At 32.3% G+C, this 27,703-nt stretch overlaps 1 protein-coding gene across 18 annotated transcripts in view; it reads left to right on the plus strand.

Annotated features, from left to right (window-relative positions):
• LOC126749386 (proton channel OtopLc-like) overlaps positions 1–27,703 on the plus strand; it is a 111,030-nt gene that overhangs the window by 64,562 nt on the left and 18,765 nt on the right. For 10 of the 18 annotated variants that reach the window (XM_050459058.1, XM_050459060.1, XM_050459072.1 and 7 more), the window contains 6 exons: positions 8,855–9,077; positions 9,129–9,281; positions 12,799–12,882; positions 20,523–20,615; positions 24,580–24,928; positions 27,480–27,640. In XM_050459058.1, coding sequence (XP_050315015.1) covers positions 8,855–9,077; positions 9,129–9,281; positions 12,799–12,882; positions 20,523–20,615; positions 24,580–24,928; positions 27,480–27,640 — 1,063 coding nt within the window. Of the gene's footprint in view, positions 1–3,636; positions 3,829–8,854; positions 9,078–9,128; positions 9,282–12,798; positions 12,883–20,522; positions 20,616–24,579; positions 24,929–27,479; positions 27,641–27,703 lie in introns of those variants that run through there. The other 8 variants (XM_050459074.1, XM_050459066.1, XM_050459064.1 and 5 more) reach the window with 8 other exon arrangements.

The raw sequence follows: 27,703 nt of genomic DNA on the forward strand, positions 1-27,703 counted from the left end.
AGGGCTGTGCAAAAGGATTTTATAAAATATTATTCCAAACTAGGCAAAAAATAGGAATGACGTCTTCACTTACGGATTTGAGACTAAACGAACAAGAATAATTAGTGTTCTTCTTAAACTAGCTAAGCTAGACCTGTAAAATTTAAAGGGGGGCTGCTCTGTAGAACTGTCCAGGGCTGTACAGAAGGATTTTACAAAATATCAATCCAAACTAGGCGAAAAATGGGAATGATGTCTTCACTTACGCTTTTGAGACTGAACGAACAGGAATAATTAGTGTTTTTCTCAAACTAGCTAAGTTAGACGTGTGAAATTTAGAGGAATGCTGCCCTGTACAACTGTCCAGGGCTGTGCAAAAGGATTTTACAAAATATCATTCCAAACTAGGCAAAAAATAGGAATGACGTCTTCACTTACGGATTTGAGACTGAACGAACAAGAATAATTAGTGTTTTTCTTAGACTAGCTAAGCTAGACGTGTGAAATTTAGAGGAATGCTGCCCTGTACAACTATCCAGGGCTGTACAAAAGGATTTTTCAAAATATCATCCCAAATTAGGCAAAAAATAGGATTGACGTCTTCACTTACGGATTTGAGACTGAACGAACGGGAATAATTAGTGTTTTTCTTAAACTAAAAATATGAAATGAAAAATATCATTTCATGTAAAATTTAAAAAAGACCTACCCTGTATAACCATTTATATCACCTGGTTCATATCACCAACATTCAAAGAGCTTGAGGCTTAATATCAATTCCCTGGAAAATAATTTTTATTTCGTTCAGGCAGTCGAGTATATACCGGTAGGATCAATCAAGATTTATATTAGGTATATTTCTTTTTCTACGATTAATATTTTTCTTTAAAATTGAAGAAGTTTCCCATATGATTAGTCCAGGCAGTTGAGCCAAAGGTTCGCTTTTATTTTCAGGCACTTTACTGATATTTTAAAGCCAATTGCTGTTTTGTTTCAGGTAATTTATTGCTCCATTTAGTCCATTTTAGCCCAATATTTCCTTAATTTTAGGCAACTGAGTCAAGTCTCTTCACGATTCAATTGTCTCGACAAAAATGTATTTTTATCTTAGGCAGTTGCGTAGTCATAGCATTTAATTTGTCCAGGCAGTTGAGTCAGAAATTCTTTTCTATATAGGCCTTCTGATACAATATTTATAATTAATTAATTAATATAATTTGTGAGAGTACAAAATGTTCTGAAAAGGCCAATAAATGAAATATTTCTAAAATGATCTCAGCGACAAATCAGACAAAACGAGACAGTTTTTATAAAAAACGTTATTTTATATAAAAAAATAAACTGTATAAATTAACTTACGGTGGTATCATTTAAAAAATTTAACAAAGAAATGTATAAAATTGTAACATGTGATGCCGAAAGCGTCATCAGCCTGCAACACTGAGTAATTTGATGTGATTTGATGAATGGGAAAATAAATCTTGTTCTAATCTTCGGCCATTAGTTCTGGAACAGTATGGATTATTACCTTTCTTTTTGCATCGTACACAAAGTGGTTGCTTTCGAACACTTTGCTTTGGTAAAATGGCTTTAGGTCATGGGTGTCGATTTGTTTCGCCTGTAAAATGTATATTTATTTAGGGTGTCCGCTAACTAATGGAAATTGTTAAAGCCAATTGAACAAACAGGTTATATTTACCAACACCCAGTTATTAAAAAAGTTGGAAACAACCTTAATACTCCATTCGCTAAGAGCAAAAGGTACAAATTTAGCAGCTAAAAAGCATCTTAATTTATGTGTTTTGAGATGCTGAACACGACATTAATAATTATTGTTTAATCAGAACAGACAACAAATATTTATAAACAGTTAAATTATTTAAATGCAAATAACTTGAAAAATATTGGTCGTATCGGAAAAATTTGTTGTTAAAAAATGTTGCTCGTAAAATTTGCTAAAAAAAAAGATCCTCAGGTATATACCGAAATTCGCCTTGGATTTCAAGTTACAAGCTCTTGAATAAAATATATAATTTATAATAAACAAAAATTTAACAATCTTCCCCAACTGTACGCACTGAAGATCAGTGAGATCCTTACTTGTGTCTGTATCGCATTCAAGACCTGAGTTGACCAAACCCGTATATGATTCCTTGAATTTTGCTTATAATACAAGGGTGATCAAATCAACGTTTTTTTTATCTGTGAGTCTGTCTATATCTGTGGCCTAATATCAAAAACAATCCATCAAAGTTTACAGATATGAAAATAAAATTGTAAATTAATTATTTTTATTTATTTAAATGGAACGTTTTTTTCTTAAAAGGCGTTGTAAAGAAACGAATAAAAAAAGTCAGAAAAATAAAAATAGGAACAACAGAAAATTCAAGATCAGAACAAACAATTATAGACAAAATAGAAAGAAACCCGAAATGATTTTTGCTTTAGGTATGAAAAGAGATATTTATTAACACGTTCTCCGGATCGATTTAACCGCGACAAAACCACGAAGGAAAAACTATTTATTGATTGGACGAGTTAGATGTGTGTGAAAGATTAAATGTTAACAGCGGTAGAGTCAGTTTTCTGAATAAAAAATTTTAATTTTAATAAAGAAGGGGCTTATCCAGGAAATTTGGAATAGTGAATAATCTGGAAAGGTCTGTAAATGATAAACCTTGGGGATTATCGTAGCTGAAATGGAAGGAGTGTCCACCTCTTTTAGTTTCAGTTTCACTACATCAGCTTCATTTAGAATTTGAATGTCATTCGAAAATACTTCCTCTTTCTTTTTATCAGGGCAATATTTAAAATGTTAATGTTGTTCCATCTTCGTCTGGTAACGTAAAAGATATTATAGACCTATCAGTGTGTTTCTTGCAGAAAACTATTATAAGCTTAGTGTTCTTCTTTCACCAGATCAGCTGGTTTGACTTCCAGTATTTAAACGCATATATCTCCTTGCTATCTGAATATTCTGATCATCATAGACTTGGCTATCTTCAATTAGTTTTTCATTTTCTCCTTGCGTTCCTATGCATTTTCTTCTTTCATTTTAACATCGGAACCTAAATCTCGTTGCCTGTTTTCAAATTTCTTTAATGGAGGAAGGAGATGGCAAGGAATGAATGAAAATTCATTCAAAGAGAGCAAGGTGCAAAGTGAAGATGGCAAAACAACAAAATAAGCTAAAGAAAGACAGACAGGGTGGGTATATTTAAATTAGAAGGAGATCTGTGCTCGAATGTTGAAAGCTGAGGAGACTGAAAGAACCCAAAATGTCAAAATAGACAGATGCTTTTTTAATGAGAAAAATTATCGGGAACACAACGAATCTGTTATGTAAGATAAAGAAGATAAGGAAGAAGATAGTAATGATGTTTCTAATTTCTTTGATAAAGAGGTAGAAGTGGAAAGGAAATTCCTGTTCAGAATTCTGAAAGCTTCGTTCTTCCTCAAAGTTTTTTAAATTTGTTACACTATAGAGAGTATGTAACCTTATCAACCTTTTTAAGACCTCTTTCTAATAGTTCCTACCTTGCAACATTGAAAAATCACATTTCTACTACTACTACTACTACTGCTGCAGCAAATTAAATTTTATTTTAGAAATGCCTGCTTACCGAAACGGTGGGGAATGATGTTTGCTCCCGTTGACTAACCAGCAGCGGGATTTTACGATATCCAGATTTATAGTGGATTTAGTCGTTTTGTTTACTCCGGTTAAACGAGATTATTTTTAGTGATCCCGGTAGTTTATAAGAATCAAAATTTGCGAAAAAAAAAAACAGAAACGATGTTTCGAAATACGAATATTATGAAATATTTTTGTGTTGCGGACGAGCCAAAGTACGTATGTTTTTATTGAAATATTATGTCAAGTTCAGCACCAGTCTGGGTCTATTTCCAGATTGTTTTTGATCATTTTATAATATACTTAATTTGTTATTAATAATTCATATTAATTGCAAGTCCACTTTTAATCACGGTAGGGCTGCATTAGTGCTTTTTTTATGCAAAGCACTTTTCCAAAATATGCGGTATTTTAATTTATGATGTCACTTAATCATTAAAAATATATTTCTGGTAATTCTAGATGAGTTACTTTGCTAAATTGGTCTGCTGTAGTAGTAATAAAATAGTGTTGCCTTAATTTACTCAAAAATTGTTTTTGAAAAATGAATTAAATGCTTAAAATAATTTAATTTGTTTGGTCCTTAGATAATCTGGGTTTTTTTGGACATCGAAACTGGATTTTATTGTCCAGGAGACCTTGCGAAACAAAAGTAGGAAGGTCCAGTATTTTTGATGATTAATTCTCTCTAGTTTTTATTTTTTTATATTATAATAGTGTATCATTATTTTCTTTACAATTATTGTCTCTAAATGAAACTTTTATTTCTGAAATTGTTTCTTTCTGTATTCAAAATTAATTGCTTCAACTGCATTCTTTTATTGTTTTTTTCTAAGTCTAAATATACATTTTTTTACGTTTTACGTAGTTATCGTCACTGCAGACGAAGACGAAGTCACTGTTCTGGATTAATTGGTGTTGTTCTTAAACTAGTTAGGCCAATGATGTGAAATTTAAAATTCACCTATCCTGCACAACTAGTTAGAGCTGTACAAAAGGATTTTACAATATATCGTTTCAAATTAGCAAAAAATAGGAATGAGCTCTTCACCTAGGATTTCAGACTAAACGAGCAGGAATAATTAGCGTTTGTCTTAAACTAGGTAAGCTAAAGCTGTGAAATTTAGAAGGAAGATACTTTGTACAACTGTGTAGAGCTATGCAAAACAATTTTACAAAACATCATCCCAAACTACTAAAAAAATAGGAATGAGGTCTTCACCTACGGATTCAAGACTGAACGAACAGGAATAATTAGTGTTTTTCTTAAACTAGTTAAGCTAGAACTATGAAATTTAAAGGGAAGCTACTCTGTATAACTGTCCAGGGCTGTGCAAAAGTATTTTACAAAATTTCAGCCCAAACTAGGGAAAAAAGAGGAATGACGGCTTCACTTACGAATTTGAGACTAAACGAACAGGAAAAATTTGTGTTTTTCTTAAACTAGTTAAGCTAAAGCTGTGAAATTTAAAGGGGAGGTTCTCTGTATAACTGTCCAGGGCTGTGCAAATGGATTTTACAAAATATCATCCCAAACTAGCAAAAAAAAGAGAAATGAGTTCTTCTTGGAGGAAGAACAGGATTTCAGAATGAACGAACAGGAATAATTAGTATTTTTCGTAAGCCACGTAAGCTAGAGTCATAAAATTTGAAAAAAAATACCCTAAGTAATTGTCCAGGGCTGTATAAAATAATTTTGTAGATATTTTATCTCAAACTGGGAAAATATTAAGAGAAAGATCCTAGTCTACGAATTGTAGACTGAACGAGCAGAATTAATAAGTGTCTTAGTTAAACTAGTTAATCTAGAGTGATGAAATTTGAAAGAAAAGTACTTTAAGTAATTGTCCAGGGCTGTATGAATTAATTTTGTAAATATTTTATCTTAAACTGGGAAAAAATTAAGAAAGAGTTCTTCGTCTACGAATGAAGACTGAACGAGCAAAATTAATTAGCGTCTAAGTTAAACTAGTTAATCTAGGATCATGAAATTTGAAACAAAGCTACCCTAAGTAATTGTCCAGGGCTGTATAAAATATTTTTTTTTTAATATTTTATCTAAAACTGGGAAAAAATTAAGAAAGAGGTCTTCGTCTACGAATTTTACACTGAACGAGTAGGAATAATTAGTGTTTTAGTTAAACTGGCTAAACTAGAGCTATCATTTTTAAAAGGGAGCTACCTTGCATAACTGTCCAGAGCTGTGCTAAAGAATTTTATAAAATTTCAGCCGAAATTAGGATAAAAAGAGAAATGAGGTCCACACCTATGTATTCCAGACTGAACGAACACCTATAATTAGTGTTTTAATTAAACTAGTTAATCTTGAGTTATGAAATTTGAAACAAAGCTACCCCAAATAACTGTCTAGGGCTATATAAAATAATTTTGTAGATATTTTATCTTAAACTGGGAAAAAATTAAGAGAGAGATCCTAGTCTACGATTTCTAGACTGAACGAGTAGGAATAATTAGTGTTTTAGTTAAACTAGCTAAGCTAGAGCTATCATATTTAAAAGGGAGCTACCTTGCATAACTGTCCAGAGCTGTGCTAAAGAATTTCACAAAATTTCAGCCGAAATTAGGATAGAAAGAGAAATGAGGTCCACACCTATGTATTCCAGACTGAACGAACACCTATAATTAGTGTTTTAATTAAACTAGTTAATCGTGAGTCATGAAATTTGAAACAAAGCTACCCTAAGTAATTGTCCAGGGCTGTATAAAATAATTTTGTAAATATTTTATCTTAAACTATGAAAAAATTAAGAAAGAGGTCTTCGTCTACGAATTCTAGACTGAACGACTAGAAATAATTAGTGTTTAAGTTAAACTAGCTAAGCTAGAGCTATCATATTTAAAAGGGAGCTACCTTGTATAACTGTCCAGAGCTGTGCTAAAGAATTTTATAAATTTTCAGCCGAAATTAGGATAAAAAGAGAAATGAGGTCCACACCTATGTATTCCAGACTGAACGAACACGTATAATTAGTGTTTTAATTAAACTAGTTAATCGTGAGTCATGAAATTTGAAACAAAGCTACCCTAAGTAATTGTCCAGGGCTGTATAAAATAGTTTTGTAAATATTTTATCTTAAACTATGAAAAAATTAAGAAAGAGGTCTTCGTCTACGAATTATACACTGAATGAGTAGGAATAATTAGTGTTTTTCTTAAACTAGTCAAGCTAGAGTTGTAAAATTTAAAAGAGAACTACCCTTGTATAACTGTCCAGAGCTGTGCAAAAGGATTTTATAAAATTTTAATTTAAACTTAAAGAAATCTAAGAAATAGTATTATGTTATAGTATGAAAAATAATTTTTTCGTATTTCATACCGCTCTGACCTATCCAGCTAAGATATCTTCGTTAGGGATGGTTCTACAGCAAAAGCCATTAAAAGCTTCTCTGTAGAGCACGTTATAGTCTACTAAATAAAGTCTATTTTATGTTACTAGCTATTGTAGATCAAGAGTTATCAACGAAAGACCCCCAGGTTGACGGTTGGGGCTCTCGGGAGATTCTACCGAATTTTAAGGCAGTACATCTTATAAACAATTCATTTAATCAAAATTGTTTAAACGGTTTTTGATAGGATTTAACTTGACGAAAAATAAAGAAAAACACAAAGTCACGGTCTCACAACATGTAATAAAACTACACGTGTTTCGCTCTAGTTAGAGCATCATCACCTTTAAAACTTACATAAACAAGTTTTGTTTTAGTCATATTTTTATTTTAGGCCTAATGATGCTCTAACTAAAGCGAAACACGTGTAGCCCGTTTTATTACACGTTGTGAGACCGTGACTTTATGTTTTTCTTTGTTTTTCGTTAATTTTGTATGTTGGTCTCTTAGAGAATAATTGGTGAGATTTTTGGAGGATTTAACTTGATATACGACTCTTATCTTAATAAAGTTTCCTGTAAAGAGTCATTTCTAAAACAGATAAACGCTGGAATAAATATGAGTGTTTTTGTTAAAGTTTTTGTTAAGCTAGAGCTATAAAATTCAAAGGAGATCTACCCTAGGCAACTGTCTAGAGCTGCGAAAAGAGATTTTATAAAATTTTGTCCCAAATTAGGAACGATATACAAAAGAGGTCTTCGCCTAGGAATTCTAGACTAAACAAGCAAGAAAAATCAATGTTTTTCTTAATCTAGTTAACCTAAAGTCATAAAATTGAAAAATATAAATATTATTTTACCTAAAGGAGTGAAATTTGAAGGGGAACTACCCTGTACAGGATGTTCCAAATTCGAGGGTGGCCATTGGAATCTCGGAAACCGTAAGAGTTACAGGGTCGGTTAAATGGAGGCAAAGTTGCGCAATTTGGAGCTTAATAAAATGACGTTTAAAAATTTTTAAAATTTCGGATACTTCCGGACTTATCCGAAAAAAACCGAAATTTGTCAAAATCGTTTTTTACCTTCTACCGACTTTATTTAAAGGGATATCGGAAAATTAAAAACAGTTTTTTCATTGCCACTTTTTATGTATTTACAACGTGACGCAAAAAAAAAAATTGTCCAACGTTTCGTTTTTTTTCGATCGTCATCAACTTTATTTTTTTCTTATGGACACTATATTGGATTTTGCTCATTTTTAAAAAGTAATTTTTAATTGCCTTTAAAATGAGGTAATAAAAAACGAAACGTCGGAATAATTTTTTTTTTGCGTCATGTTATAATACATAAAAAGTGGCAATGAAAAACTGTTTTTAATTCTCCGATATCTCCTTAAACAAAGTCGGTAGAAGGTAAAAATGATTTTGACAAATTTCGGTTTTTTTTCGGATAACTCCGGAAGTATCCGAAATTTAAAAAAAATTTAAACGTCATTTTATTAAGCTCCAAATTGCGCAACTTTGCTTTCATTTAACCGACCCTGTAACTCTTACGGTTTCCGAGATTCCAATGGCCACCCTTGAATTTGGGACACCCTGTACAACTGTCAAGGCCTGTACAAAAGAATTTTACAATGTTCCTTTTTAAACTTGGAGAAAAATAGGAAAAAATAGAACTAGAACTAAAAAAATATAAAAGGGAAGTTTTGTAGACAACTGTTCAAGGCTGTCCTAACCTAAGGTCATAAAATTAGAAGGAGAACTTCTATGAAGAAGTATCCAGTCCTTCCTAATTGTCGATTTTTTGTTAGTTTTTGGATTTCTACTGCATACAGTTACGACCTGATTTTCATATAAAATTTTTAAAAAAATGACACAAATTTCCTTTTCTTTCAGAACATCCCTCTTCATTATCATGAGCTTTGTATACGCAAAGCTGCTTGTCGTAGTATGTATAGCGTACGTGTTCTCGGACGTAGTCACTCACAACATTCCACTTTACTACTACGAAGGATTCTTCACTTACCTCTACGGCATGAGCATCCTGTTTTTGCTCTACGTATTCTGTTTTCTATTGCAAGAAAGCTCTTGCTGTGCCGGAAACGAGAAAGAGATAAAGGTACGTTTTTTGTTTATATGACTTGACTTGCATATTTATATACGTTTTTAGGTGAAGCAACCGCCGAAGCAAAAAGCCAAAGAAAAAGAAAAGGAACGAAAACAAGAAGAAGAAAAAAAGAAAAAAGAAGAAAAGGAGCAGAAAAAGAAGGAGGAAAAGGAGAAGAAAAAAGAAAAAGACAAGAAGAGCAAGAAGCAAGACAAGGTAAATCTTCTTATTAACTAACCGATAAGTTAATGAACCCTTAACGCACAAAGGAAGATCGCTTATGCTCATGTACACCCACCCATCACCCATCTGATTTATCATGATTTTGTTAGTGAAGTGTTCTGTTGATTTTTGTAGATTCCGGATTGGATGCTTGATTGTCGTTTTTTTAACATTGCTTCATTCATGTAACACAATAACAACATTGTCAAATTTTATTTGCGCATCATAATTATGAAATTACTCTTTTGATCTCTTTTATCTCTCGTACTTCTTCATCTGCACTAGTACATATGACAGTGCGAGAATATTTTTTATCGCACGGGGACGTGTAGCGTCATCTAACAGTCATGCTTAACAACATCAATTAAGGTATTTTAAGCCTAAAAGGTAAGTATCTTTAACATACAGTGATGGTCAAAAAAATTAGGAGTGTCTGGTTTTATTTGAATATTCTTAATAATATATTGTGCTACATAGAGAAAAAAATAATAACGATTTCATATTTGTACAACATATGCTATCAGTAATAAAAAAATAAATACACGTTATTCTTTGACAGTTTAATTTGTAATTATACAGGGTGTTTCACAACTTATCCGAAAAATTTTAACCACATATTCGCTGTTACGAAACAAGTTGATTTCTCAAAAAAAAATGTGATAAAAGTCCTACAGATATCGAGATAATAAAATGATACAGTTTAACAGTTTACTTACTTATAAAATCTGTTCAAAATTGTTTCTATTGACTCTAATGCAAGCTTGGGCACGTCAAATCCAATGTTGGCGCACTAATTCAAATACACCTCCTTCCTGCTGTTCCTGAAGTCTCAAATTATCGGCAACCACTGTGATTCGGTCACGCAATTCTTCAATATTCTGAACTGGAGTACGGTATACCTTGTTTTTAAGTGTCCCCATAAAAAGAAGTCCAGAGGATTTAGGCAATTGGTCCACCTCTTCCGATCCAGCGTATCTGGTGTACATGGATTCAAAAAATCACGAACTTCTAAACGAAAATGCGGAGGTGCCCCATCGTGCATAAACCACATCCGTGCTCGGACCGCCAATGGCACATTTTCAAGAAGGACCGGCAAATCATTCCGAAGAAATTTCAAATACTGGTGACCATCCATCCGATCTGGCAATATGAACGGTCCAATTACACGTTCATCGACAATACCTGCCCAGACGTTTAAAGAAAAACGATGTTGGAAATTTGTCTGGACTACTGCGTGAGGATTCTCAAAGGACCAAACGTGTGTATTATGAAGATTGGTTATACCATTACGAGTAAAAATAGCTTCGTCGGTGGCCAAAATATCAGCTGTTAAACGCGCATTTCGATTGCAAAAACCACTCACAAAATGTTACTCTTAGGGGATAGTCTGTAGGTAGCAACGCCTGGACTCTCTGGACGTGATAAGGGTACAGTTGGGCCTTATTTAATATGCGCCACGCTGTTGCATGTGACACTTCTGGGACCTGTTGGGCTAACCTCCTTGTGCTTATTCCTGATTCCCTATTGATTTTCTTCCAATTTATCCAAAATTTCTTCTTCGGCATTTAAAACGCGTTGTGCCCATCTACTCCACGTCTGGGGCGCAAATCTCCAGTTGCAAGTAAACCAATTGCACTAAATCTTTCGTGATGTGGTATGTGCCTAGTCGGAAATCGGTGTGCATACAAACGAGACGCCGCTAAAACAATGTCCACTAACTCCTCATTAGTGTACACATGTGCCATTTTTATTAATAAATAACTAAAAATTAAACTCGCAAAATAAATTCACAAAAATGGACCGTACTTCATTCAGATCACCCAGGATAGAGATTAAACCTTATTTACAGGTTCTTAGCAGTATGAAAAGGCAAAAAATTCCTGGTATTTTGTTTTCGTCAGTTGTTTGGTACATTTGCTACAATAAATTATTAATGCATATTCGAATATCACGGCGATTAACGCAAAATACAGATATTTATTTTTCAATTTATTATTGAAACTCAGGTTTATAACTTAATTTCTGTAGGACTTTTATTACATTTTTTTTTGAGAAATCAACTTGTTTCGTAACAGCGAATATGTGGTTAAAATTTTTCAGATAAGTTGTGAAACACCCTGTATATAAATAATTTATTTCTTACACGTTTTATGGTGGATAAAAAAAAGGAGTATTTTTCAAAAATAGCCATAAAAAATTATAATTACAATGTACCGCAAAACAAACGACAGCACTAGATAAGTGATTCAGTACTTGGTAGAATCACCTTTATTCTTGAGAACGTATGCGCAGACAGACTTACTTTACTAAGTAAGCAGATTAAATGCTGGAAGAATATGCAAGTTCCAACATATAGGGAAGCTAATTCAGCTTGATTTGAAATTTAATATGCACTCTTATTTTTTTGGCTACAGCTGTATATGGACCTCGTAAATGAGTTTATAATATGAATTTTCTCTCAAATACTTCCATAATTAAAGGTTCACCAATTCCATGTTTTTTCGCATCTACTCTTAATCTCTTGGTGCAATCACTTTTCCAGCTTCTGGTCTCACCTTTGGTCAATTACACTGATTTTTCTAAAAGGTTTGACAAAGTTTTTGATAGTATGATGCTTTATAAGCTCCAAAAGCTGGACATTGGTAACAAAGTTTCCTAGAGGTTACTTCCAGATTCTTCCGCGTACTCTTAGTGTAATTTCTCCTTTAGCCTCTGAAGTACCTTACCTGTATGTACTCTAGAAATTGAGAAGTCCTGGATCTCTCTTCTCCGCAACTTTAGCCCCTTTACAAAATCTTCAACTAATCGTACCATTCTTCAAGTTGGTATTTTTAGGTTAAGTGAAAGTGTGATTTTTGGTTTGTCATCTCCCGTAAACGATCTTCTTCCAATTGTTCACCAATTTAACTTCAGACAATGTAATTAAGTGATTTCTGTTATGGAATTTCCCTTGTCGGATCTTCAAGGAGTTAAATAAATATCACGTACCAGTTGCCCAAAACATCCTTGATCTCCTGGTATAATTTCTTCTCCAGCCTCTACTGTTCCTCAAGGATCTCATCGTTAATACACACAGATGTTTCCAAGGCCTTTGACATCATATCGGGTTGCTTATTAGGCTCAGAATACTGAAAATTGGAGGCCCTTGATAAAGGTGAAACCTTTGATCTGATCAATGAGATCATGAGAAAACTTGGAATTGGTGTCAAAAATGGAATTTTCTGTAGCAAATGAAATTTGACAAAATGTACTTTCACAACATTGAACACAACCATCGAACACTCTTTGTTTGTAGGCATATGTACTTAGATATACCTATCATTACATACGGCCGCGTAGCTATCGAGTATACACGCCTGGCAAACGAAGTTCTTGGGTGCAGAAATGTGGGCCCTCGAGAAGGAAGTTTACCGGACGTGTATAAATATTTTAAGATGAATAAGAGACAATCTATCTACTCCGGAGTCGCTGTATATTTTGCTAAAACTTCCTAATGTCGAGGATGTTTCAGCAAAAAGCGTCCAGCTCCAAAACCAAACCGGACGGGTCGCGCGATCCAGATTTCAACATCTCTTTTAGTTTTGAAGATATTAAGGTATGTACTAACATACTTTTTTTTTTAATTGGCACTATTTTTGTCATTGTTTTTTGTTAATTAAACAAGGCCGGACTGACGAGGATAACAACATCTATTTCATTCTCGATAATTACTAAATGTTGTCCTTTTCTTGTTTAATTAATGATTTAATTGTGTGGAAAGTAGATTAGAATCGCTTATATTTTATAGCACTAAACTTGTCAAGTTTGGTTTTCGAGTGGTATAATTAATAGTAAACGGTTAAAACTAATTTAGTTAATTATTGATAAACATAAAGTATTTAAGTAAATTTAATTTAAAAAACCCGTTTAAATATTTGAATCATTTAATTCCTTAAGACAAATTTATTAAGCGATAGATGCAATTTATTTGGAGCAATCCTGTTAAGTGCTTCTCTGGAATACGTTTGAATTTAATTTCTTTGACAGAACAGCTCCAAAAGGCTCCGCTACTTGTTTTGAACCACTTTAAACGAGTTTCGTGACTATTCTAGTCAGCTTTGAACATCTCCAAAGAAATCTCTTAATTCCTCTAAATAGTTCTGTTATTTCTTCTCAATAGCTCTAAAGATCTAAATGAATTTGGCATATGCTTTAAATAGTTTTAAATGAATATCTTTGGTTACTGTTCAGAAGCATCTACTCAGATCAGCTGGTGTGGAATAACTATAATAAGAAAAATGAAAGATTCTATGGAAGGCAATAATTGATGATAATAAGAAGTTTCTCGTCTAGTCCGTTCCAGTACAACATTGGACTGTATACCATTATATTGGTCGATTGTTTGTGCTGCACTTTTCTATTCCTTGCTATCTGTCAACTTGACTAATTTGTGACTATATAATGAGCCGCAAGTGTAACAACACCAATTTGGTGTTTTTAGCAGATGTTGTTGACACATCAAAATTATCTGACTCTACAGATTGAAGGTTGAGGTCTCAAGTCAGTTCTCTGTTACTTGAAAAACTTTAACTTATTTAAAGGGATTGGACCGGATTTTAATGGAAAAGCACCAAAGCTTCGAAAAAAAAGTATGAATATTGTCCAAGGAATTACAGGGAAAATTAAATAATACAAGAGCTACCCAAGCAACACACGATAGTTAAATAAACGTTGATTTTTGGTTTACACCAGATGTAACGTGTAACACCTAACCCAGATGTAACACCTAAGGTTATTTTAAGAAGAAAGGTTCAAATAAAGCTATGTCCTAGATGTCAACAGCTATTTTAAACTAATTTCATTTTTGTTCACGTATTGTTCTATTAATTTAATAGTAAAATAATGTATGTAGATACATATGTTTATAAAATAAATAAATTTAATTTTTTTTGGTTAAAAATGTTTTTTTCGCGGTAGTCGCATGTCAGACGAAAAAAAGTCAAACAATCAAATTTCTCCTAAAATGAATGGGGATTATAAAAATAATTTTTATTTTGCGGAAAATTGGTGGCGTATCTAATATTTTTCAAAAATATTTGGACCGCGTTCCTGTACGGACGCCACTGGTTAAGCCTTAAGAAAATCTGCTACATTAAAAAATGTCTGTTAATACTCAAAGGGTGTGTGCTAAATTTCATAAAGATATCAAGGAAATTCAATCACCTAAGGGTTAACACCCTTAAGAATTAGCATCTTATTCTGTAACACTTTATACGATTATTATTTCACAAAAGTTAAACGTTTAAATATGGTGTATTTTATAGTATTTAAAGATGTTTATAAAATGCGTTTAATAGAATCTGCTTTTAAACAAATATATTTATCATCAATAAAACGTTGAATTTTTAGTTATATAAAACCAATATAAAACCTTTATTTTAATAGTCAAATAATTGTTAATATAGGGATATTAAAGCTTAAGTCGTGGTATATTATACCGGGTGTGCAAAAACTTTACCGATAAACTTTACAGGGTTATTCTCTAGTAATAAATAAGCATTTTTTTTATGAAGAAAAAAATTGGTTTTTCATTTTTACCAGTGGCGTCTCTAAGGGGTAAAAAAAGTACATCACTGCATTTTTCTCAACTAAATATTATTTTTTAAATGCTTGTTTAATTTCGAGCAAATTTGTATCTTATTTGGTATAGTTATTGTGTTTCATACTTTTTTAGTTCCTGTATATGATATTCCAGTATTACACTATAAAATGTGTACGTGTAGGAAAAGTGTATCGTATGCTACACAAGGGTATAGATGTGATATGGGGGTTATCTCATCAAATATTTAAGGTGTACTACTAATCGAGTTTAAAACCAGATATCTAAATCTCATGTAAATTTTAATAAATGAGGAAATTTTCGCTCTTTTTTAAACAGAATAGTATATGATATATGAAATATATTCTTGTGAATTTGTGACCAGAGATTGTATATTAGAAGTGAGATTTTGTGGGTGTATTGATTAACTGTTAAAGAAAACTATTTGTTTTTAGTTAACGTTTCGTAAAAAAATTATTTAATTCATCTTCAGGGCTCGACGTCGTAGTTCCCTTTCGTCAAATTAAAAAATTATATATCACAGGGATAAAAACGTAATTAAAAGGCGGTTACGTAGAGGCGGTATTAGAATTAACATATAATAAAATATATAAATTGGAACAAACCGAAAGACTAGAGGAATTTACTACAGTAGCACAAAAAATTACTTTTAATTAATAAAAAATCGTTGAATAAAAAATATATTTATCTAACGATATTAATATATGATGTGTTGCTTGGGTATACTAAACACAACCATTGGACTATAATGAATCTTTCAACTTAATGAATTTTTTGAATAACTCAGTGATGAAAATCAAGAGAAATTATAGTACTTGGTGATATGAGTAGTAGATTTATTTGAAGGATTAATGACTCCATAGTAGGCCCTTTCGGAAATCCACTTTTCGTTTGTAAATAATTCATGTATTGTATCCATTTAACTGATTGAAGCTCATTGTTGGAAAATACTTCAAATAAATATTGTAACTTAACGGCCACATTCAAGGACATTTCAAGGCCTTTTTTTGTACTCTCAAGAGTAATTTTTAGCTCAATTGAAATATTTTTTCATTCAAGAGACACATCCAGTGAATCTATTGGCTTAGCTGTTCAGCAATAGGTTTAAAAGCATTTGGAGGTTCCAAAAACGCGAAAAAACCCTTAAAAATCAAAGTAAAATTGCGTTGACGTGAAGATATCATTTCAGAGAGAGAAGGCTCCTTTCCAAATTATGCGCTAATCTTTTATTGAATATCTTTCTTATAAAACGCTTAAAGCGGACTACCCTGTATATGATATATCCAAAAGAGAGTCGTGCAGAAATGAAAGATCTCATTGCCTCGATGACAATGTACAATAATAATAATAATAACACCAAGCCCAAACAACAATTGCATTGTGTCCCGACATCCCTTGTTTTTTTTTTCTCTTTCTCTCTCTCTGTCGCTTTTTTAATCAGTGAACTTGAAAACTGTTATGCGATCTTCCTTTGTCAACCGATGCCTCCGATAGGTAATGAATATGACACCAGACTAGATAAACTCAATTTAACATTTTTTTTTTCGCAAAATAATCGTGGGTGTATATTGTTGCACCGTTTTCGCTTTAAATTGTTTTCCATGGGAAGTAGGCCTACGTAATTGCCTTGAAATGATCAATTACGAGGTTGTCGGCTTAAAAAATGTAAATAAGGACGAAAAGATGAATGAACGGGGCTTTAGTGTGTAATTTAATATAGTTTATTTATATTATTGTCTCTATGGCTTGAAATGCACTTGAATCTGAAGCTATTTTTTTTAAAATAATTAATTGTTCTTTGGCAACCTTGCATATTTTTATTGACAGTATCGGTTACAATATGTTTATAAATGGGCAAAACCCAATTATATTTATGTTAAGCTTTTGAATTCACGACAGTAATTAATAATTTAATTTAAGTAGCATACAGGAACATAAATAATGATTAAGTAATAATAATTAATAAATGCTTACTAAAACATGACCCAGGAATTTGCGATAGGGTTCAAAAGAGTTCATTTGCTACTCTGATTGTTTTAGTGAGGAAATTATTAAAACAAAAAAATATTAAACTGCATCATTGTTATTATTAAAGATATTTAATTTATATGCTATTTGTTTTAAAAGTTTGTTCCCATAGAAAACCGCATAGAAAGGACACTATAAACATGAAGCATACTCTAGATAAGGACGCACCAGTGCAGAGTAGAATAGTTTTAAAACGACAGTATTTGTTATTAATTAGTTAAAAAGCTACACGTGTTTCGCTTCTATCGGAGCATCATCAGGCCTCAAAATAGTAAGTACAAAAAAAACTTTTATAAAATATGTTAAAAGAACTTTTTATCTAGACTCTCTTAGCATATTTTATAAGTGTTCTTTTTGTACTATTTTTATTTACTTTTAGGCCTGATGATGCTCTGATAGAAGGGAAACACGTGTAGCTTTTGAAATTATATATACATATGTTTAATGAGACCCTGACTTGTGGAGTTTTTTACTTTTATTTGTTTTTTTTTTCAAGGGGTACAATACTTCAAAGAGTTCATATACGTAGGGTGTTTCAAATTCGAATATATTCGAAAAAATTGATTTTATTTTTTCTGAGCCTATTTCTAATCCGATTTTAAAATAATTTGCGCTTTTGTATTGCCACTTGATTCGCGCTACATGATGGTGTTTTTAGATTTTTAATACGACGTCTCGTTTTTTGCCATCATCGACTCTGTTTTTTCTCGTATATTGGATTTTTATATTTTTAAAATCTGTGCAATTTTTTAACGATGTATCACAAGTTATATTAATTTTTTTTTTGTAAAATCCCGAATTTTTGAAAAAAACTAAATTTGCCACACTTGGCTGTGGTAAACTGACAAGACAATATATAAATATCATAAAGGAATTGCGTTCATGCAGGAATTTTTTTTCATAGGAACGTTCGGTATTATTTTTTGATGTTCTACCTGGATCCGAGAGATTTCCCACATGAACCGGGACATCCTGTATGTATAACATTGCAATATAATATTTTTATTTATTATAGGTTTTTTATTTAATTTAAGGCTATTGTGTTTTTAAGGTTTGTTTTTAAAATAACGAACATTTTTTAAATTAGAGAAATTGGCATGTTTTTTGATTTTCTTATAGTTTTCCAGGTTAATGGAGTAATTTTTTGATTATTCCAGGCATTTAAAATAAATGTTTGTTTTGCACAGCCTGCTGCGGTAGATTTATATTATACAATGTTCCAGGCATTTGGAATAAAATATAATTCTAGGGTCATTTTCTATATCTTCTATAGTTATTTTTTAAATAACTTTTTACAATTTCCACGGCTCTTAAGTATTTGTATATTATTCCAGACATTTGTAATCAAATTTTATTTTATTCTAAATTTTTACAAGTCTTGCAAAATATATATTTGCAATATATGTATACCATTGCAATATAATGTTTTTATTTAATTTTAGGTTTTTTATTTAATTTAAGGCTATTGCATTTTTAAGATTTTTTTTTTAAATTTGGGAAATTTGCATGTTTTTTGATTTTCTTATAGTTTTCCAGGTTAATGGAGTAATTTTTTAATTATTCCAGGCATTTAAAATAAAGTTTTGTTTTATTCCAGGCTTTAAGAATTTTCCAGACGCTTGGAATGATTTTTTATGATTTCCATACTCCTTACGTAATTCTTTAGGTTTTCCACAAAAATTGATTAATGTTTTATAATATTTCAGGTATTTGAAAGAATTTTTGACGCCTTCTAGGGATTTCAATCATTTTTTTACATATTTTACAGGAATTTTGAGTAATTTTCTGTTTTCCAGGCATTTATCTTAATTTTGTACAATAAAATAGAAAATGACTGCAAATAATAACGTGTAATATTTATTGATAGTTTAAATGTCTAGCCAGTTAAAACACAGCCTGCTGCGGTAGATTTGGTTTTTTTCAAAAATTCAGGTATTTAAGAATAAAAACTATTACTTCTGATGCATCATTAAAAAGGAAATTTTTCAATGATTTTCAAAATGTAATAACCGAATATAGCCCCTATAAGAAAAAACAAAGTTGATGATGGTAGGCAAAAGACGAAACGTCATAATAAAAATCTAAAAACAGCATCATGTAACACAAAAAAAGTGGTAACACACGCAAATGTGTGAATTATTTTAAAATCGGATCAGAACTAAACTCAACTCTTTTTCAAAATTTCTTATTTTTTTCGGATCCATTCGAAATTTTCACACAAAAATTCTCAACTTTGTCCCAATTTAACCATCTTCGTATCTCCTATAGATTCCGAGATCTCCATGTTGAGCCTCCTAAGCATGTCCTTGATCTCAGTTTTGAGTTTATTCAGATTTTGGAGTCTCTGATTGGTCTATAAAAACTTTTAGAGATCTGTCCAGGTTTACTTAGTCTGATTCTCAGAGAACGTTGTTCCTCGTAATCCTGATAATTGATTTCCAAAGGGTCTTGTTGAGCTGGGATGAGAACAATTGAATCTCAGTTTTGTCTCTCTGTACTTTTTTCTCTGTAAAGTTGAAGACCATTAGGTTACATGATCTTTTTTTGTCGTTCAGTCATATCACCGCTGTTCAGACTTACAGGCTGTACAGCAACACTTGTGATCGAAATGATTCGATCACAACGTTAACGTTACCGATACATTTGAAATATTTTTATTCTTCCAATGATTTCTTAGGATCTTATTGGATAGTGTTAGTACACCACTTGCAATGAGTGTATTCGTATCTCTTTCTGTAGTTGGCAAAAAAAAGCTGGAAGAAAATTGGACTATAATGAATAGCACGCTGAGTACTGTAAAATATGAAAAAATATAATTGTTTTGCAAGCAAATCACTTCTTCCCAGATTTTTTTGGGTTCATCTATCTGAGATTTTTATGCACATTTTACAAACACATCCGAGTTATAAGTCAATCTGGCAACATTAATTTTGATCGTAAAAGTAAAACTGTAATGCAATGTTGCCAACGCGCCAAATCTTCTTTAAAAAAAAAGTATGTAGCTTCAAACTTGTAAAAACAGAAAAGTTCTACCAACTTAACTTTAAGTGCGTTTCAAGCTGTCCGATTCGTCGCTAGTGGTGCGCCCTCTTTCAGATCTTCAGTCAGTTGCCAACAAGTGTTGCGTTCTTAATTTTTGGTTCAGACACGTTTGTTAATAGACTTTTCCATCGAAAGCAATGGAGAGTCACACTCCTCTTACTTAAGACTTTTCAATGCGTTTGTTCCCTTCTAAGTTTCATTAGTAGTAATTTTTGACTTTTTGTGATAAAGATAATATGAACACAACTGACTGAAAATGTTGCGCGCCAACACCTTAAGGGCACGCCACTAGCGATGCATAAAAAAAAAACAGTCAAAAGTATGTGAAAATTGTTAAGATATTCTTTAATAATAACTTTTAAAAAACCTTATACATAAGCAATAAACCCTATTTTATATATTAATGTTAATATATGTACTCCCAATGGCCTTTCTTAACGTATCTAACCCTCTCCCTTGCCTCCCTCACAATCAATTCATCAATCAATTATAAATTTTTAGTTTTATTTTTAGTTTTTTTATTTGCTTTTTGTGTTCTTACGTTGAGCATTGTGTTGTGCGTGTAGAGGGAGAAATTTCCACGCAAGATGCGTGACATGGTGCAAGCCGAAGCTGAGATCACCACTAATGGCACTAATGGTCGCGCTTTTGTCCAAAAGGTGAGCTCTGAAGGTGATCCGGTCGCTTGTAGATTGAAAAAAAATTGTAGAATTTGTGAATTTAAGGTAGATTTTAAAGAGAAAATCAGTTTTCCTAATTACATAAGGTCTAAAGCCTTTTTAGAACTTAACAGTAAATCTGTCAGCGACGATTACGTTTTTAGGTACAGAGACCTTAACGTATGCCTTGAGGTGTCATTTTTAATTCACTAAGGTACCAATTTGAATATTTTTTGTCTTTAAATAATTTGAATTTTCCATACAGCAACACTCTCCATTAAGGATTCATTCATTATCTATTCACTCATTAATTCTCGATCACTTTACGTATTTTTATTACAATAGCTTATTGCTGTCACAGTCAATCTGTCACTGTATACGAAAACATCATAACGTTTTCAGGCACAGTGACCTTATTATTTATGTTTTGATGCGTCACTTTTAGATGGCGCCACAAAAACTTCCTATTAAAATAACATTCTGACCTAATGCTTAAAGGAAAATTCTCTACCAAGGTATAAATTTGATAATCTTTCTTCAACGTCAACACTCTCTGTGAAGGAATCATTAATTTTCTATTCCCTCATTAACCCTTCATCACTATTCTTCGTATTTTTTTCATTACCGCTGGTGGAAAAACTCCATCATCTAAAATCTAATGACAGATTTACTGAATTAACTTACAAATGTTATACAGGGTGATTGTGTTCTCAATTTAGGGCATCAACGCTCACATCACTATGTATATTTTGACTGATTTTTATGCTGCCCGAAATAATTACTTTAAATTCACTTTTTTCCTTAATTTAAGAACGTATTGCTAGAAAAACGTTTTAATTAAGATATGGCTCTAAAAAAACAAAAGAAATCTGTTACAAATGTTCTTAGTGGGCTATCTTAAATTTTTTCTAAAAATGATTAATATCCGCTTCTTTGCTTTTATCGCTTTACGCACTTTTCGTTTCTTCGCTCTTGTCCTACATTCCTTAATCCTCTATAGCACACACGCACAACCACATCACTATTTTCTATATTTTTATTCTAGGGAGCTGTGATAAGTTAGTCACTAATCAAAATCAATAGAAGTAATTCAGTTTATTTCACTCTATAGCATTAAAGCTCTGTTTCCAAAATGCCTAATTTACTTACCTCGGTATTCCAATCATTCTATTTAGCATCTAAAGGTCAAAAGACTCTTTGTGTCGATCCCAGTATTCCATTCGCCCCACAGTTATCTCTAAACTCTATCTATTGTATTCTCCGTAATATTCCAATTATTACTCTAAAAAAGAACCTGGATTAGAAGAGTTTCTACAGTAATCCAAGTAATTCTCAGAAACCTTTTTAATCGATTAACCCAGTCATTTTTAAAGAAGTCTAAAAGACCTTAGGAGAACCCTCTGGATTCCATTCATGCTACTTAGTAACAGAGAGATCAATAGACCTCTTGAGTTCACCCCAGTATCCTAGTTATGTTAAAGGTACTTTTGATTGAAAATATTTCCTTATTTTACTCGGTATTCTATTAAGCATCTTCTTTAAGTATATTCGAGTCCTTCTATATAGCCAAAAGTCCATTGGTTTCTTATACTCATTAAATTGTAATCTATAGACGAAGTTTTCTCTTCCATATTCCATTCATTCTACCCAGGCCTTAGGAGGAATGTAAATATTGTGAACCACTTAAAGCATCTGTTCTGTTAAAAGGTCTCGATATATTTTCTTCAATTGTCTCTATTTAATTGTCTATCACCAATACACGTTATGGTGTATTTCATCAATTCTTTGTCGTCTCATCTTCTTTTGCTAGTGAGAGCGTTGTAGGTTGCTCTGGAGATACAGAAAATAATATTGAGAGGTCACTTACTCAATGGAAAATGTCTCTTATTCACTATTTAGTCCAAATTCCATACTTCACCAGTTTTTCTGAATCAATATCAGATCTTTTTAATCATATGACCGAGTAAACTCAAAAGTGAAAGAACCCAAGCAACACACGATAGTTAATTAAACGTTTATTTTTGGCTTAGACCAGATGTACATTTTTGGATGAACTTCAACTATAAATATTGGATAATATATGTGTATGAAAAGTATATCGCATATGTGATATCGGGGTCATTTTATCACATATTTTAGGTGTAGCGATCAAGTGTAATGACTAGCGATGTAAATCCCTTCTCAATTTTTTGAAATTTTCTTTCTTGTGTAAACAGAATCCTATAGGATACACGTATATTCTACAATTTAATGAATATACCTTAACCATATACGGTTGATAAATATACTAATGTTTTCTGTAACTTTTTTCACGTTTTACTCGAATGTGAGAAAAGTATAGATACAAAAACTATAGATTTTTTTATCACCTATAATTTTCTTAAAAAGAATTTTTTTCTCAGGCAGTTGTGCAAAAAAACCGTTTTTCATTAACTCTACCCTTACCCCCCCACCCACCCCACACAACTTACCAGTAAGAAATTGTTTTCAAAAATCATTGTTTTCCAAAATAATACGCATGCATAACAGCTGGTTTCATCGTTAATATCTAATCTAATAACACAGTTTATTTATTTAAATTTGATATAATTATATATACGTATATTAATAAATATTTAATAAAAAAACAGTGCTATTAGATTGGATAATATGGACGAAAAACGGTGATTTTTCAACAATTTCTTACTGGACAAATGTTTGGGGTGGGTGAGGGGCTAAGGGTTGTGTTGGTGAAAAACATAATTTTTGCAGAAAATATATAGTCAAAATTTAATTTATTAACACTGTTTATATAAATATGATATAATTTTATTTATAAATATTTACTATAAAAACAGTGTTAATAGATTAGATAATATAGACGAAAAACGGTGATTTTTCAGAAGAATTTCATCAAATATTTGAGGTGTAGTAAACGCGTTTAAAAACTAGTTATGATGTATTGATGAATATACCAAATCCAAAAATGTACTAAAAAATCATGAATTAAATATAAATATCAATATATTTAACGATAATAATATACGATGTGTTGCTTGGGAAATATAAGAGAGATATCAAGTAATTCTGTGATAAAACAATAATCCTAAAATGCTACCATCTCACTCCTTGATATTTCATCATATTAAATTTTGTTGATTTATATTCACTCTAATTCCAATTTAATCAGCAAGTGAAGTAGTGAAAGATTGAGTGATTTAGTGAGTGATTTGTTGATCTCCATGGATACTGCTAAGTTACCATTATACAAGTAAAAAAGATTTTTATTAAACATCTTATCTACTTTTCCATGGAGTCCATGGAGATTTTAAAATCCAGACAACTCAAATCGATATAATAGAAGCCCATTTTAATATATACTCTCGATCCACATGTTGTTTTTAATCTGACCACTCTATGTGAAGAGGAAATCACCTTATGATCTTACTCTTATTAACAAATTGAGATTCTTGGCTTCCTGGACAAGATTTTGTTAAAATTGCTTCATAATCAAATTCGTTGCACTTTTCCTCAGTTTTCTTTGACCTCGTATCATCAACTCAACGACAAGTGAAGTATTAACCCTTAGCTCTTCAAAAACTTCCTCCAGTCTAGTAGTGAGGCAGATTAAACTCCTCCTTTAGAGCATACATTAAGAGTGACCTGGACTTACTTCCCCGAATCATATAGTTCAATAGTACTTGGTCAAATAACTTGAAACATCGAAAGCACCTCTTGTGACTAGAAAAGTTGCAATACTTCTTCCATTGGATGTAAGATGGATCTGCAAGATTTATGAGGACATAGTGGTGTCTCTTGACCACTTAAATAAGATGATGTTAATCCTAATTTACCTCTTACTCGCAGCTCCCTTGATACCGGCACATTACATTTACTTTGTTTCGTTTTTTTTTTTTTAATTTTTCGTTCGTTTTCGTTCCTTATTTTTGGTTTCTTTTCCGTTCGTTGTCCCTACGTCGCATAGAGCACCACGTACCGACGCAACAGCGAAGGCGTGGTCGACGCCGAGGACGTGGTGCCGGTGCCCGTGATCGAAATTACCGAAAAGGCCCGACAAAAGGGCGCGTCACATGACCAACTACGTCACAACTCTTCACAGGGCCCCCAGCCGCCAGAGGGAGCCGGCGCGCCGCCGCCGCCCGCCCCGCCCCCGTCCGCGCCCGCCGCGCACGTCAACAACGTCGACGTCGAGGGCGGCGCCGCAGTCGTACCCGAACGGAATCCCGCGCAGCAACCGAAGGTCAAGTGCAAGAGGAAGACGACGCAGAACGACCACAGTCACGGGAGTTTCTTCTTGAGAATTGGAGCGATAGGTTTGTATCACAGTTTTATCAATTTATGTATAGTTACTAGAGATTAAGCCTTTCTCTTTTTCTTCTTACTATTCTGCTTCATTGTCGTGGTCTTTTTCTCCTGTCTATCCTTTTTCTTTAACATATTTTCAGTAAAAAAAAAACCAATTGTTTGAAATGCATATGACTTGCTTTAACATGGCTTTTGCAACTTGACCGACTTCTTCTTTTTGTTTTTCTTTAGCTTTTCCTTCTCCTTTCTCTTCTTCTCTTTTATGAGCAAAAGAAGGACAGAGGTACATCAACACACCCTCAAATCTCTGGCAGTTTGTTTTTGTTAGTTGCTTGGTATTTTTCGTCTTTTCTATTTTTTTGCTTCTTCGCTTTCTTCATGCTCTTCCTCTGTATGAATTTTTTCTCATGTGTGTTTCGTCTGGCAGTTACAGTTTATTTCTTTTTTCCATAGGAGCTACATGATAGGTGTGTCATACATACCTAATATATGGATTACTCACTTGCCTAATTTCTTTTTTTAACTCAAATTTGTAGTTGACGAAGAGTTCATTCGCCTTCTTCTTTTTCTTAATATCTCCCTTCTTCTATTACTTCATCCTCTTCTTAATCACGAAGCTTTTACAGCTTTTTCATCAGAGCTACATGAGAGAAAGAGAGATAGATCCACTAAATCAAAAGAGATCATAATGTACTTGAAGTAATCACTTGCCTAAATAATTTTTTAAACTGAAATTTGTAATTGACGAAGAGTTCATTCGCTTTCTTCTATTACTTCATCCTCTTCTTAATCACAAATGGAAGCTTTCACAATTTTTCCATCAGAGCTACATGAGACAAAGAGAGATAGATCCACTAAATCAAAAGAGATCATATTGTATGATCATAATGTACTTGAAGTAACCACTTGCCTAAACAATTTTTTAAACCGAAATTTGTAGTTGCAGTATGTTTGTCTTCTACTTCTTGTTTTAAGCTCGCAATAATTGAATTTGCAAATGATTTAAGTTTTCCATTATATACTTCAATCTTCACCTTTTTCTATTTCTTCATCTTCTTCTTATTCATGAATAGAAGGATTGATGCAACCGAAATGAGAGAACGAAGAAAAGAGATTAGCTATTGCCAAGAACTTATTTGCATTACATCAATGGAACAACATCTATGTAATTTCATATACATATATGACATGACGCCCTTCCTAAATTATTTCATTATATATTCAATAAATAAGGTGTGAGTAAGCAAATATGATGAATAGATGCCACCTTTATCTATCAAGATATCATCGATTAACTTTTTCTTGAGAATTCGACCAATAGATATGCTTTTTTGGTAAAATTATAAAGAAAGTTAAATTAATGTAATAGAAGTAACTGTTTGAAATGCTTATTTTTTAACCTCAAATTTATTCCAATTTATACATCTTCTTCTCCTTGTTCTTCTTTAGCTTATTCATCACCGTTTTCTTCTGCTTTTACTTCTTCTCCTTCTTTTTCATGAACAAAAGAAAAACAGAGAAACATTCACAACTCATACTCAAGAAGCAGACACAGATTAATAAATTGAGGAAGTTATTGAGTGTTAATTCATTTTTTTCTCTAATTTCTTTCAAGACCAATGTTGTACATTTTGATTGTCATTATTTCATAAGAGCCACAAGAGAGTAAGAAAGATAGATATATTAAATAGAACAAGATCAAAATGTATAATATACCTAATATACTTGGAATACTCAGTTACCTAAATATTTCTTTAAACTCAAATTTGTAGTTGACGTAGTTTGTTCGTCTCCTTCTTTTTCATGTTCTTCTTCTTCTTTATCTTTACCTTCTTCTTATTCACTAATGGAATGATTGATGCGTCAAGTTGTAACTGATATTGTTTCTTAATCATCTTTTGTTTTTCTTAACAGTTTTATTAATCAATTTATGACAACTAGGAGTTGCACCTTGATAAACTGTTAAAACACGTCGGAATTCTTCTTCTATTGTTCCTTTCTCTTCTTCTTCTCACTATTCTTCTTCTTCGTCAAGGTCTTCTTTTTCTATCACTCCTTGTCTTTTAATAATATTTATCTTTTATAACAATATATATATATATTTACCTTATCTTTTTTAGCAAAAATAAAAAGAAGGTTAACTTAATGTACTAGAAGCAACTGATTGTTGCAGTTTGATGGTCTTTTTCTCTTCGTTCTTCTTTAGCTTATTCTTCGCCTTCTCCTTCTTCTTCCTCTTTTCCTTTTTCTTCAGGAACAAAAGAAAGACAGAGAAACGCCAACACACCCTCAACTTCCTGGACGTTTGTTTTTGTTCTTATCTTATCTTCTTTTTCCATGCTCTTCCTCTCTCTGAATTTTTGGACTCAATTTCTTTAAACTTAAGTTTGCATTTAACGTAGACCCTGCTCGTCTTCATATTCTTCCCCATCTTCTTTTTATTCACGTTGTTATTATCATTTTCTAATCACACTCATCATCGCCATTCTCCGCATTCGTTCAATCCATTTATAGACTGAGATAAAAGATCACCTTATAATGTTCCTTTTTCTTTCACAGCTTTTGGCCTGGGCACGATGATCTACAACGGTCTGGAGTTCGGGGTGTTCTTCGAGATCCCATTTAACTCACCGTGCTACATGATCTTGAGAGGGGTGAACCCGGTTCTGCAGATGATCTTCACCTTTATGCAAATGTATTTTATATTTATGAATTCGAGGGTAAGTACCACGATCAAGTCAAGTAGTTTATCCCAGTAGTACAGAAGCTTGAATTGGGATACT

The sequence above is a fragment of the Anthonomus grandis genome (genome assembly GCF_022605725.1).
Source record: "Anthonomus grandis grandis chromosome 1 unlocalized genomic scaffold, icAntGran1.3 Chromosome32, whole genome shotgun sequence".
NCBI lineage: Eukaryota > Metazoa > Arthropoda > Insecta > Coleoptera > Curculionidae > Anthonomus > Anthonomus grandis.